This window comes from Lethenteron reissneri, chromosome 34 (genome assembly GCF_015708825.2).
Source record: "Lethenteron reissneri isolate LAM-NWPU_2019-01 chromosome 34, ASM1570882v1, whole genome shotgun sequence".
NCBI classification, from domain to species: domain Eukaryota; kingdom Metazoa; phylum Chordata; class Hyperoartia; order Petromyzontiformes; family Petromyzontidae; genus Lethenteron; species Lethenteron reissneri.
In genome coordinates this window covers 2,884,151-2,898,946 of record NC_083812.1, presented here as the reverse complement: position 1 = coordinate 2,898,946, position 14,796 = coordinate 2,884,151, and the positions used below count along the sequence as shown (strand labels likewise).

The 14,796-nt window shown below is 50.1% G+C and overlaps 1 protein-coding gene across 1 annotated transcript; it reads left to right on the top strand.

Annotated features, from left to right (window-relative positions):
* The first annotated feature begins 426 nt into the window (after nucleotides 1–426).
* Nucleotides 427–5,951, top strand: LOC133350476 (uncharacterized). The gene is made up of 2 exons (XM_061564815.1): nucleotides 427–1,003; nucleotides 4,563–5,951. The coding sequence occupies exons 1-2, from the start codon at nucleotides 775–777 to the stop codon at nucleotides 5,240–5,242; spliced, it is 909 nt and encodes a 302-aa protein (XP_061420799.1). The 5' UTR covers nucleotides 427–774; the 3' UTR covers nucleotides 5,243–5,951.
* Nucleotides 5,952–14,796: the final 8,845 nt, after the last annotated feature.

Genomic DNA, 14,796 nt, shown 5'->3' with positions numbered 1-14,796 from the left:
AACGGGAGAGGGGAGGGGGGGCATTGGGTGTGAGGGGGTACATTGGGCGGGGTACATTGGGTGGGTGCATTGGGTGAGGGGTGTATTGGGTGGGTGGGGGTACATTGGGTGGGTGGGGGTACATTGGGTGGAGGGGTAGATTGGGTGGGGGGGGTAGATTGGGTTGGGTTCAGTACATTGGGTGGGGGGGGGGTGCATTGGGTGGGAGGGGGGTACATTGGGTAGGGGGGGGTAGATTGGGTTGAGTTCAGTGCATTGGGTGGGGGGGGGGGTGCATTGGGTAGGGGGGGGTAGATTGGGTTGAGTTCAGTGCATTGGGTGGGGGGGGGGTGCATTGGGGGTGGTGCGCGCACACGTGATTTGCTGCGCGCATCCTTCTAGTATTTAAGAGCCCCCGCTGCCAAGTGTTCTATGAGCGAGCTGCAAGCGAGAAGGCGGTGAACCGGAGGATCGGGACGGAGCGTGAGAGGGCGGTGTCTGTGTCTGTGTGTGTCGTGGATAGAGAGGCCGGCGTTGAAAGCGCGGGGACGCTTTTTGTGCGTCGCTAACTTTTGCGAGCGAACGGAACGACACGCCGCGTTTGGGTGACTTCTAAGCGGGCTCGGCACAAACAAAATAACTTCGAGCAGTTTGACGCCCTCCCTCCCTCCCTCACCCCGCTGAGTTACACCACTCGCTGTCCATCGTGCACGAGCGGGTACGCGTTTGTGCGTGTGTTTGTGTGTGTGTTCGTCTCTACGCTGTGCAAATAACATCGGAAGAGTCACGGCCAAGATGATCTTCGGAAGCACGCTCGTGGCCACATTCAACGGCAAGGGAGCGGGAAGCTGCAGGAAAGAGCGCTCCACGCGGCTGCCCGGAGCTCCCAAAGTGCTGCTTCGGTCTCGGGTTGAGTCGCCGGTTCCCCGCGAATCGATCATCCCCGACGCAGCAGCAGCAGAGGCAGCCACATCCCGCATGGACATCGCGCCCGGCAGGCACAAGGCGGATCAGAATTTGCGCCGTGAGTTGAACTACCGATCTTGAAGCTCGCAAGACTTTCACGCATTCACGGCAATGATATACACACCACGGGTTCTTAAACTCTTCTTCGATTCCAAGCGGCATGCGATTTAACGCAGCTCCGCATGAACACTTTTTTTTGTACAGCGTTTTTGGCTTCCATCCGCTTAGTGGGTCGCGAAGACGCGGTTACTCTTTGCAGGCAGGGGGGAGTACACTCCACTCTATGGCTCTAAGGATGTTATACTTCACTTCGTTAAAGTGTTTCTCCGCCTGTTTGTGTGTGCGTGGGTGGCCTCGATCCGGTTTCATAATTATTCACGCAAAGGTAGTCAACAACGTATTTGCCTGGACGCTATTCAATTACATATCTTGATGCATCGGCGAGGCTTCATCTGGTTAATGAAATTCCAGGAAACATTTCACACCGAATACACAGACAATAGACTTCCTCCTGGTACTCATCGGTTTAACAGCTGCTTTTACAAAATACAATTTAACAAACATTGCATCCTCGTTATACGCCATGCGATTAGTCCGAGGGCTTGTTTAGCAAATGGGCATTGTGGATTACCACTGCACTGCTTTTGAAACTTCGTGTGGGTGGCAGTGGGGGGGTGGAGTCGTTGGGTTTGGACTTTCATCCGCCTGGAGACCACGGGGCGGTGACTTGACATAGCCCTGGCGCGTTCGCCGATTTTTTTCAAGAGTGCCAATCCAGCGGCCGCCCTAATTAATACTGCCGCCTGCTTCACAGTGGACGTTAAAGATCCCCGCTTTGATGCCATTCGCAAGAGCGGGCCACTGTGTTTCGGCGTCAAAGTTACTCCGCACATTACTCAATCGGGATAGAGTTAGAAACCATCGCCCAGAACTGCTAACAAAAACTTGGCAGGACCCTCCTTAAAAAACACGTCTTGAGACTCCGCGAGATTGTTTTTCTGGCTAAACAGGGTGTTAAAAAAAGACACGTGCCACCTTTGCTGGGCACTTTGTGTACTGCAGCCGTAGGCTTCCCCAACAAGCCAGAGCTACCCGTGCATTGGAGGCAATGGAAAAGTACCGCGGCTGACATGGACCCGCACACCACAGGGGAGCAATGCACTGAGATGCCACCGCCACGCAATTGTCCATGTGTAGTCCATGGGCTACACATCCAGAATTCGGTACCGCAGATGGTGGTCAATGCGTGTTTATCGATAACATATTCTGTATATAATAATAATACTTTCATTTTTTCTAGTGTCATTCGTGCTCATGGCATCATGTAACGCTGTACATTAATTATATAGTTGGAGACCAAATCCCATAGACAGCCACTACCAAGCAAATGGAAACCCTGCTACCAAGCAGAATAAAATATGAATAAACAAATTCAGAAACGGCACCAAAACTAAACGCTCATATTGGTGGATTTATATAACACCTCTTCGACGAGGGAGGCTTGAGTGGTGTGTAGACCTGAGTAGCTATGCTGCGGTATGGGGCACCCATCCTGGCTAGGTACACCCCGGGTGAGAGGCTCGACAAAGAATGGTCCCGCATTGACCAGTGTCGTGAAGTATGACATACTTATTAAATAACGTTGTTGAATGGTTCAACTTTATTTGCTATTCAAAGATGTTGCTACTATTCAAGTTTAATCAATCTCAGGTGGTCCCAAGATGTACAATATTTGGTCTCGGGCCCATGGAATTATGAGTGTCGTAGGTTGCACGAAGGTCAAACCAAAACTATTTTATTTCACCAAGTAAGGCCCGCTGAGCTATATATCTCTGTTTCAGGAGCGACTTGGCCACAATTGATAGTTCTACGAAGTGGAAATGTATGGCAGCCAAATACTCTAAACTCATGTTTCTCAGGTAATAGAATCCGTGAAACCTAACGCTCCTTTCCAGAGGACGACACACTCGTATAGAGCCATATACACGGCCGAGTCGAGATTAAGCTTGTTGAAATAAGTAACAATATCTTAGGTTTCTCATATTGAACAATAATAAATTGCAAAATGATGAAGGCAGAATGGCCTGCCTTCAGCAGTGGTTTGATCATGGCTGATGCTAAACGAAATTATGATATGCCTGCTTGGGCTGTAATAACAAAGCAAGCTTAATTACTGCTCGAACGTTACCTGCACTTAAACTGTCCCATAAATACCAATAGCAAAGCCCTTTTGTTTGCAAACGAAAAGTCTCACGGAGTCTGTTTATCAGTCGGATTCCTGCATTGGATGAATTGTTTGGCTTATTCCACGAATGCCCGGTGACACTCAAAGCTCCACACAGAAAGATAAAAAAAACATTTCTAACTTTGATCTCATAGCAATCCCACATCTCATGCTTAAAAAAACACCTTTTTTTCCCAACCAGTCATCGATCCAAGCACTAAACAAGCTTCGCCCTGCTTGGCTTCCAAGATCTGACGAGATCTGAAGACATTCTAATTAGCTCAGAGTTAATACATGTCTGCCACTGGCAAGAGAATATGGATAGACACTCAAAACTCAGGGCTCGAGACTCACTCGGCATATTTTGCCAAGTGCACGTGAGACTTCGCCTGCCTTCGGTGTCCCTGTGTGGGGATCCAATTTAAGAACTCGGGAATCAGAGAAGCCGGGAGATTGGATACAGGTCTCGTGACACGCTTAGCACGGGCACATGCAAATGAAGGCTGCTGTTTATATCCCCTTTGCGGTAAAATCGCAACGACAATTCTGCATTGCTTATGCAAATTGTTTGCGCATACGAGCCACGGTGTGATTATTTGCATGCTAAATACATATGTTTAATTAAATGCCACTTTAACGAGTTTTTATGTATGAATAGGTTGCAGCCTAACGGTCTATATATCAGTGTAGTTGCGTGCAAACGTTGCTACCCAATTATCAATCCCTGCTCTTAATTAAGCATTATGTTTTTAGGCAGGATCCCATTTCTCTATTAATACATCTTATACATTTCCCCAGGTATAACAACCCCCTGTGACAATTAATCTCTGGAATTGAAATCTGGGAATTGTTAAACGTATGTAGAATGCGTTTCCAATTAGTGTTATATAGTGAAATCCCTCCCGGAATTATTAAACTTCCATCGTTGCGATTTCAGCATTCTTGGTTCACCTGTGCATGGCTCCCACTGAACTCGAGCACTATCATGCAAATACCGACGACACACCACCGGCTTGACGTGTCTACCAATTGAACGCAAGCGCAAACACTGTGATGGTGTGGGGAGGCCTTCATCCAGCAGTGGATTTACAAAGTCTTATACAATTTCGTGAAACAAAAGACAAAAACGATGACATAGAGAACCAATTGCAAATTCCTGAACCTTGTGCCATTCCTTTCCTCTCGCTTCTCACTCTACACGCGCTTCCTCCCGATATTAGAAAGTCACTGGAGCCATGCCATTTTAAATCTCGATAGAAAACTCATTCCTTAAGAAATGCCTGTGGTGTTTAGCTTGTTGTCCTTCCGATTAGCACGGTCGGCTACGTACGTTGCGAAAGAAGTTCAACATACACGCGATAACGACGACGATGACGATACCCTGTTCCTGCAGACTTCGACTCATTCGAAGCCGCTGGCGACCCGTGGGCCGATGGGTTCGAGTCCAGATCCGCTGCCTCCGACCCCTCGTGGTTGGGGCCGGGCCCCGCTCACGGGGCGTCCCTCTCGGCCGCGTGCTCCCGCCTGGCGTCGCGGCTCGAGGCGGGCCTGGCGGCCGCCAAGTCGGGCCCGCTGCGCTGCGACACCATCCTGGCGCCCGAGCGCCTCCTGGAGCGGGTGGCCCGGCTGGTGGTGCGCGCCGCTGAGCGCGAGCCCTGCGGCTTGGCCGGCGCCGTGGTTCACGTGCTGCTGCTGCCGCCGCTGGACAGTGCCCCTCCGCAGTCGTCCTCGTCGTCCTCCTCGTCGCGTGACGTTCCACCGGCGCCGTGCCTGGCGCGTCTGGAGCTCGACCCGGGCCGGGCGCCGACGTTCGAGGTGACCGTCCTCCTGCGCCGGGAGCGAGCGTGGCGCTGGAGCGACGCTCTCCTGCGCCTGCCGCTGCTGCTGCCCCCCGGCTCGTGCCTGCGGCGCTTGGTGGCGGAGCGCAGCTCGGCGGAGCGGACGGTGCGGCTGAGCGGCGGCTTCAGGATCGTCAAGCGGAAGCTCTACCGTCACCCCGAGGAACACTGTGCCCTGGAGGATGTGGAGGAGGAGGAGGAGGAAGACGCATTGAGGACTCCTGTAGTTGGCTGAGGACTCGTGTAATCGGCTCCGATGTGGAGAGATTTGGGACTCTGGAGGAAAAATGTTGCCAGGTTCGGTGCACTTTGTATGATGACACCAGTGGGTGGTTTTGAGAGGGGATCGTTTTATATTGTCGTTATTTTGGCATTCAAATTCAGGCACCCTCGATGCCATTGTAGCGTTACGCGAATCGTTTGGCGATGCTGCGTTGGCAGCGGTGCACAAGGCAGTGTTGTTGGGGAGCGCGCGAGTTCTTCCGTTGCGGTGTTATTCAGGCGGTGTGTGGAGTGGTGGTGCAATGGTTATCTGGATCCGGTGACCTGAGGTCAGTCGACATCTGAACCGGTCCCGGGCTCTCCCTCCACACACCACCCCCCACCCCACACATTCAGCAACCCTCCCTGGCAAGGGAGGTAAAATATGGTCAAACAACCCCCACAGACGACACGCACTTCAGCCAGCAGTGGATTGGCAAAGCAACCGTGACTAATTTAAACTCTTATTTATACATCAAAATCTGAATGTTTCATTTATATTGGAAGAAATTCGATGAGCTGCAAATATCTTTTTTCGCAGACATGAATGTCAGGCGCTCAGATGGATAACAAAGTACAAAGTGGTGGCCTTTTAGACGTTACCCCCCCCCCCTTTTTATCAGCGCCAACTGACCGATTCCAGAATTAGTTTTATATTTGAAATAAAATAAAACTAGAGCTCTTCGATTTGCGTTGGTGACTTTTTGGCCGCTGCCTCCATGGCTTCTGCAGTGCAACTTAAGGCCACCCCCTTCCCGTGGCAGGATGATGAAATTGAATCTTGGAAAATCACTGGCGGCAACGGACAGGCACACATACAGTAGGAAATGAAAACGCTAAAGTAATAACACCGGTGGCTTTTTAAACTGTGATACGTACAGTATTTAGGTTAGAGTCACACTACCCCCTCATTCCATGCCATTCTAATAATGTACTTTACCTCGTAAAATAAAAGTTTAGTTTAACAAAGAGAGACAAAGAAATCCCCTGCAAAGTCTTAACAGACTGTTGGGGCCAGTGCTGTTAGCGAGCACCTATGAAGGCCGGCACGGCACACGAGGGGGTGGGTGGCCAGCACCACGCCCGACCGCCTTTGTCTCCCCAGTGGCGATGTTTAAACATCGCACCAGGTAATCATTTGAGACTGAGTCGACCTAGCAGAGTCCCGGGACCGGTTCATACAATCGTCACTAGTGGTGGCCCACACACACATACAGGCACACATTTGAACATCGTCTCTGCCAATCGGTAAATCAATTACAATCCATGCCCCCTTTGTCAATCCACTGCTGGGTGAGGGCTTCCCCACGCCGTGTTGGTCACGGCGTGTTGGTCACGGCGGTCCTCTCGCCGTACCTGACCACACGTTGCGAGGGGGGGGGGGGGGTCCTGAAGGAATTTGGTGACGGGTCCAGGGCTGGTTCCGCGGTAATCCGTGGCCGAGAATAGAATTCTAGGTCGACGGGTTCGTAGCACAAACCTTTCCCGCCGCCGCCGCCGCCGCCGCCCCCATCGTTCCTTTTGACGGTAACAGGAATAGTTTGACGATGAAATTGGGCAAACCTGGTCGTCGTAGAAGGCGCTTTGGCTGTGGAAGAGGTGAATGGTTTGGGGGTGGTGGTGGTGGTGGCAGGGAACGTGTTGGTGGTTTGAGGCACACGCGGTGGGAGATTGGAGGGGGGAGTGGGGGGGTGAGATCCATCCAAATTTTCTGTCACGGTTTTTTATGCAACACTTAGGCCGGCCGTGGTTCTAAATATTAACCCAAGTGAAAGCGTTCATCTTGAAAGAAAATGTTTAAACAATTGGGTCTCCAGTGGGCTCATACATCCCAAAAATAAACACGCAGATGCACTCGCACTTGGGGGTAGCTAATAGTCTAAATGTGGGGCACATATTGCGGTCTCGATATACATCTGCGTTGCACAGCTCCCACAAGCCTCTTCAGAATTTGGATACAAATGTAGGTCGGCATGTGGTATCGTTTTAACACTGGAACGCCTGTTGGGAGGAAGCGAGAAGTTGTGGGGGGAGGGGGGGAAAGGGAGGGGGGGGGAGTTCACTGACTTTGCTGCGTTGCACTTTATAAAGTCGGGACACCTGTTGCACATGCACTCTGCGTGTCCTCTAAACAGCATGCGTGCACACGTGCGCACGCACGTATGTGCGGCAGCTATTAACCTAGAGCACTTAGCAGCGTGGACATGCATTTGCACACGTGGTTCGGTTCATAACATGAGGATCATTAAATTTCGATTTAAAGCTTTCGTGACTGCAGGGATTCATATTCTTGGTTATTTCTGTAAAGTCACGTAGAAGGGAAATAATGAAAATAATACAAATATTAAACAATACAAATTCTCACGACGTTTCGACTGCAACACAAGCAATCATCATTCACACCTACGTGACTTTACTGCAAGAACCAAGAATACGAGGATCATTATTAGGGTTATCATCGCGCTTGTTTACCCCGAAAAGCCTTTGCCGAGTCTCGTGACTCATTTTCAGGAGGGTCTTGCCAAGTTTTCGCAGGAGGATGTGATGATAACGATGATGATGATTGGTATGCATTATCCCAATTGGGTAATTTGCAGGTATATATATATATATTTTTATTTGGCGAATTTGACCCGTGATGAGACTTACACATTGACCTACTCTTGCGAATCTCGCGAGTCGATCATTTTATGGGCCACTGTGAGTGAAGCAGACGGTGCGCACCTCCGATTAGCACGGTCGGCTACGTACGGCGCGAAAGAAGTTCAACACGTGTACATGCACCGCAATAATAACCAGGGCGGCCACTGGATTTCATCCGTGATCATCTGCAGCGAGAGGCGAACCCGCTTGCCGATGGGCCCTGTCACTGCCCATTAAAAAAAGAGAAAAAGAGCAATCGCCATCATCATCATCATCGTCTTGCAGGCGTGGCCATGCACTCGCGTCAAGCTCCTCGTGCACACCTTCATTGCACGTGTTGGCGTTTCACTCATGCACTGACACAAGATTGTCCGTTACCATGGCAACGTCTTCTTCTTCTCTCTAGGCCAGTGGTTCTTCTTCTTCTTAACCTGGGGTGCACGCAACCCCCCTGGGGTGCGAGATGCCGTTTCTGGGGGAGCGAGAACGTGGCCAGATTTTTTTTAAGAAGCTAAACCATTAAAAACACAAATTAAGCCGGGGCATGTAAGTCCAATTACTTTGCTTCACCAAACCCATGTATTTATTAACATTATTACACACTTTAACGAATGGGAACCAACGGCGTTCAAGGCCTGCAGTAAAGATGATGAATAAGCACTGTTCGAGAGCATGGCGAGTACGTGTAACGCGCACGTCCAGGTTGAAGTGTGCGAGCCACGGGATAATAGCTTTTGGGAGTGGCGCGAATAACACCGTCCGGTCCTGCCGGAGAGCGGGCGTGGTTTGGTGCAGTCGTTGGCCGCTGCCGGTCCGTTGCGTGGTTCGGGTGGCCGACTGTCACTGGACTGTGTGAGCGGCGGGGGGGGGGGAAGGGTCATCTTGAATGTCCCCACGAGCGGACAGAGGGCGCGCTCGGCGACCAGCCGCTGTCTCAAGCGGTCGATGGGAGCGCCACAGTTCTCTTGGCATATCAAAGAGTTGTAACAATGTGACTGCAATGTGTTTGTTTATGTGGGAAAAAAATACAAGAATGTTTTTCTGTATGGTATTTCGTACTTTCTTTTTGGACACGTTTTTTTTGTATCATTGTGCGCACACACATACAACGTGGTTTGGGAGTAATGCTTTCAAACTAATTTCGGCCAAATATTGTAAATATGAAATGCTTCCGGCTCTTTAAGGACGACTCAATGCTCATGCGGACTCCTTAAAAAAAAACGAATTCATTACCATCACCACCAGCCATGGCCAATTCACTGCTGGATGAAGGCCTCCTCCCCGAGCCGCCACCTTCACCTACTCCCAGGGTCCTGAGAAGTAGCAAATCCATTTTGTGCCCGCAAACAAACATTGCGACTGTCTCAACCAAGTCAACGCGGACCCCCAGAATAGAGGCAAAAAGACAGCAACAAACTTCCCGAAGCATCAAGAGATCTGCACGTCGTGTGTTTAAGTTGTCCCTAGTCGGTGCGAATATAGTTTGAGAAAGACACGCACGTGTAATGCGCGTGCGTGTATGTGCAACGTGTGTTGTGAGGAGCGGTGGTGCAGCGGTTAACGCACTGCGCTACGAACCCGGCGACCCGAGTTTGATTTCCGCTAAGTGCCAACACCAGTGGCGATTTTCTGAGCCGCTCCTGGGCCTCCCCTAGGTAGACTCAGCCTCAAATGAGTACATCGCCACTCGGGAGACAAAGGCAGCCGGGCGTGGTGCCACCACACCCTCGTAGTGTGGTGCCGGCCTTAATAGGTTCTCGCTAACAGCGCTCGCCCCAACAGTCTGTTCAAGGCGATACGGGGGTTTTTTGCCTTCACTTCGAGCAGAGAAGATTGAGCTTCGTGCTGCCTTGACAATTGTCTTTTTATTCTGAATATATTTCTCGGTTTCTTTTTCTTTCTTTAAAGCGTGACGTATGGTCCTTGCTCTAAGATGCCAGCGATGCGCCTAGTCCCACAGTGTGAGCCTCTACATGAACTAAAATAAAATGAACACGGAAACAAAAAGTGTATTGGAACACACAAGTGATCGAGTGTCGTCTCTATTTTCCTGGATAAAAAGGATTACGGCGCAAGATCGTGAGAGATGGCGGAGGATTGGTGAGGCTTTTGTCCAGCGGTGGATTGACCATGGCTGATGATGATGATGAAGAGAATATTAAAGATGAGAGAATATTAACGAAAGGCAGGCTTTTCAATCTCAACTTCTCACTGACTTACCATTGTGTGGATCGTTTCCATCCAGTTCACCGAATTACCCATTCACGAATAAATGTGGACGATACATCATTTCATTCTCACACATTTTAGCATCTAAGCTATAAATTAGACTATCCTGAAATGTAACACAGACTCACTCGATGATACTTTAATTATTAAACATAATTTATAAACCTCTGTCAAACTACTGCTAGATGAAGGCCTCACCCCCCCCCCCCATGACGATCATGGGGGTTTACCATACTTCACTGCGCTGGTCAGTGCGGATTGGTAAAGTCTGGGGGGGGGGGGGGGCAGGCCCAGGACCGGTTAAGATGTTTGCCGTGGCTGGGGAACAAACTCAGGGAGCCAGGTTCAAAGCTCATTGCACTCAGCACTGCACCACCGCTCAAGTGGGTAGATTCACCCTTGCCCGTTGCGAGACGTCTGCAAGTTGCAGGGTGGGTCACGTTCACCACTGGATTCCGGAACGCGAAAGCGTTCAGCGTTAATTTTTAGATATTTTACTCACCACAGAGAACCGTAGCGACACGACCGCACTCGATAATAGCTGGCGCCAAACTGTACCACACGCCCTCCCGCATGACATTGTGGGAGCCTTGGTACCAATCAAAATTATTGTATTTTTTCTTCCGATTCCATTTCAATGAAGTATGTGTACGTCGTCAGAATGGGAAAGGGTTAATATGGGTAGACTGGTAGAGACATTCATTATGATTATTACTTCTATCGTGCGTGCGAAATATACACATTCGGTGCTTGGACTAAAAATTGCCGGTCATGCGACTTCCAAATGAGACCTCGTGACAGTTGCCTGCTACGTTGTGGTTATACTGAGCATAGCGCTTGCATAGCAAGCTCACCGTGGTGTCACGGAATAGTCTCGCACGCCTGTGAAACTCTCCACGCTGCTTAATTTGCCCTGAGTGTGTGACGAGATGTTGAGAATAATGGGACCGTAGACAAAGTCAAGCTACAGCCGACTCAATCGCGAGCAATCCATGCAAATCAACTATTCATCCATCAATAATCATCACTGTTATAAGCATTGTCAATGTTGTTATCACCACTTGTGGAATCATCATGGTGCAGGGTTTTTCGCACGATTTCATCCAGTTGCGAAGGTTCAAATCCCGCCGGCTTCAGAGTGGACGTTAAAGGTCCCCGTGATGTTCTTCAAACAAGAGTAGCCAATGTTTGTCGGTCCATTTTTGCGCACAAATTGCTCATTTTGGAAACAGATAGCAAACACGATGACGTTTGCCCAAGTCTATTAATGAGTGATGATGGTGCTGAGTTGACACTGGCCAGGAATGTAACTTGTACAATCTGCTATATTCCAGCCAATAGACCACTTGAGCAAACTGATTTGCCCCGTTATAACTTCACCATAACCACAATTCTCAGTGCAACTGCTATTCGGATGACGTGTGAATATTGAGTCGACTGCGACACATTTGGAGCACATCACTAATTTTCATCGCGATGCAAAATCTGTAAATATAACGAGAAAAAAGCCGAGAAATATCACAGTTTAAGCCATCCAAAAGACTATATTTGTCCCCACATGTTACTCAAGGATGATCACTTTGCAACGCTATTGCCAACTCTCAATTGAACAATAATTCGAGGAATGAAAACAGACGATACATTTATAAATCCCCAAACTTTAGCTTGGCTAAATATTTTTTTTCATTTTTTGTTTGTACTTACTTCAAAGGTACGTACGAATCTCAGCATCAACATCCAGCCATACAGAGAGCTACTTGACTGCTAGCTAATGCTAAAATTACTCAAGTGATGACCGACAGACAAGCTCACAGACGGTCATTAATCACATCATCAGTACCACGTGGTCCACCAAGGAAATGAACCGATGGTATCAGTTCGTGTGCAGGCGCTGGGCGGATCGTTCCGTCGCAGAGAGATGGTGACGACTTGGGAAGGCCTTCATCCAGCGGTGGATTGGCCATGGCTGGCGGTGATGCTGCTAATGATGACGATGACTGCCATGCATTGTGACCTCCGTTAACCCACCCTGTAGGCGTTATACTCACATAGGAATGGCCAAGTTATTTCTGTGATGGCTCTGCTGCTGGTGGTGGTTACGTCCGTGCACAAAACCCGACACCGGAGTCAAGCTCAACGCGCACGGAGTTAGCAAATCCCGAGTTGTTTGTGTCGGCTGCTTGGCAGTGGACACAGTTACACAGTGTGCAGGCTATGCAACTGCACAGGACCCCGCGGGGTCAGATGAGCCCAGATGGGGTCCAGGGGGAGGGGAAATTGGACGGGGGGGCACTGGTGGTGCTAGTCCTTTGGGGAACCCTTAGCAGAAGTTACGTCTGGTGGCATTCTCTTCCCACTATCACAAGATGCAGACAATAGATATTGATGACGTGAGATAAGAGAAGAAGAAAACTCGAGTAGGGATGTGGTAAAATTATTGAAAAATGAGAGATGCAGACACTAATACAGATTAGAGAGATGCGTTGCGGTGCCTTGTGTTAATCCGTCTCGTGATGTTTCACTTCTCTTGAGAGTATTTTATTGAAATCTTAGGCCCCTCCCTGAGCCACGCGCACCTTCCGATGATGGTGGGGGTGGTTGAGGAGGTGGGAGGGGTGGCGGAGTGGTGGCATTTAAGTTCGTGCACCAGGCTTCACGCCAATCACGCAAACTCCCTCCAGTGCACGTCGGGGTCGATACGGAGGAGGGAGCCATGTGCTTGCCAAGTCGCTCGACCGCCCATGCCCGTTCTGTCCCGTGCCAAGCGCCCTCTGTAACCCGCCCTCCCTCTCGTTCTACGTGGGGCAGCTGACGGTGACTTCACTTGTTGCCGTGGCAGGGATCGGCCAATGAGAGACGCCGCAAAGGGAAAACGCCCCCGTTAGCCACGCCTCCCAATTGTGATCAAGGCAAAGATGCCCCGTGTGGGCTTTAAAGAGGCTGTAGGGGCAAGTGCTGTTAGCGAGCAGCACCTATGAAGGCCGGCGCTGTGGCACACGAGGGTGTGGGTGGCCAGCAACCACGCCCGGTCGCCTTTGTCTCCCCAGGAGCGGTGTTTTTACACACCGCGCCAGGTACTAATTTGAGGCTGAGTTGACCTAGGGGAGGCCCAGGACCGGCTCAGAAAATCCTCACTGGTGTTGACCTGAGCGTGAATCGAACTCGGGTCGCCGGGTTCGTAGTGCAGCGCGCTAACCGCTACACTACCGCTCCCCAATATAACACACACACACATACGCGCACACACACAAATTATACTGGGAGGAACCTCCTGGTTACACTAGCCCACAGGGGATGATTGTGTCCGTCCGTCCATCGTGCAGGGAGGGGCTGGGTCAGGAGGTAGGGGCTGGGTGGGGAGGGGAGGGTGGGGAGGGGCTGGGTGGGGAGGGTGGGGCTGGGTGGGGAGGGAGGGAGGGGTGGGGCTGGGCTGGGTGGGGAGGGGCTGGTCACCCCGTGGTGCCCTTATAAAACTCAACGTTTAACCTACTCACGCCGGCTTGTGCCCGTCCTCACAGTCGGGCATATTTGCGGAATACACCACGCCGAAATTGACCCTGGCCATTGACCAAGCAACCCAACGTTCCTACCAGCTCCCTCCGCAGGAATGTGTTAGTGCGAGCACGTTTTTTCTTAATTGGTTGTGAATAATTGATTCTGATTCATACCTTCGCTAAGGGGTAGTCACGGTAGCGAAGCGTGCACGTTTGGAGTTTGCATGATTCTCCCCACGGTCGCGTGGATTTTTCTCCGGGTCCCGCGGTTTTCCCCTCCACATTTAGAATCAACACGCGTTCATGGTGTTTGGCTGCCATACATTTCCACGTGATAAGTCACTTGGCTGAGCAATCATTTGTAATAGCGTGGTCGCTTCTGAAAAACAGCTGTGTGGCTCAGTGGGGCCTTGCCTGCTAATATAAAAATAGCTTTTTTTTAGAGAGCCCGTTGAGATTCAGTTTTTATTTTATTTAAGACAGATGTGTGGACGCAAGTGTTTTACTGTACAGTATATTGAACCATAGTGGAAGCCCTGTGAGAAAATGTTTTATTTTATTTACAATGGTTATTTTTTTGTATCCTTCAATTTGTCATTCAACCTCGCAGTGTCAGTCATGGGGGCAGGTTGACCATACTTCACCACGTTAGTCAGTGCGTGCTGGCGGAGGACATTGACTCAGAAACAGTTCAGATAAACACTCGCCACTGGTGTTACCCATGGTCTGAAATCGCACACGGGTCACTGGGCTCGTAGCGAAGTGCGGTAACTCTTGCGCCACCATTCCACTCTATCGTAGCACAAATAACAACAAGGTGATTTAATTATGAAGGATATTCTTACGGAGTCTCTGGATAATTATCTTTCAAGAGTGTCCTGCAATGGTGCATTTGTCCATGTCCAATGCGACAGGCGTTTTGCTTAACGTGGGAGCGAAACCAAAGTGATTGTGCCCGGAGATAACCTACCGAGCATACGAGGAGCTAACGGTCAAAGGTCCACACACACGGGTACACGAACCCACTTGCAGTGCTGCCTGTCCTCTCCTGAGCACCTTGCAGCCCCGTGGGGTCTGTGAACATTACCTTTAAAGTACTGGATTAGAGGCATCCACGGCACTAATTTATCTGCGGGAGACAATGGAAAACGCCAACATTCTA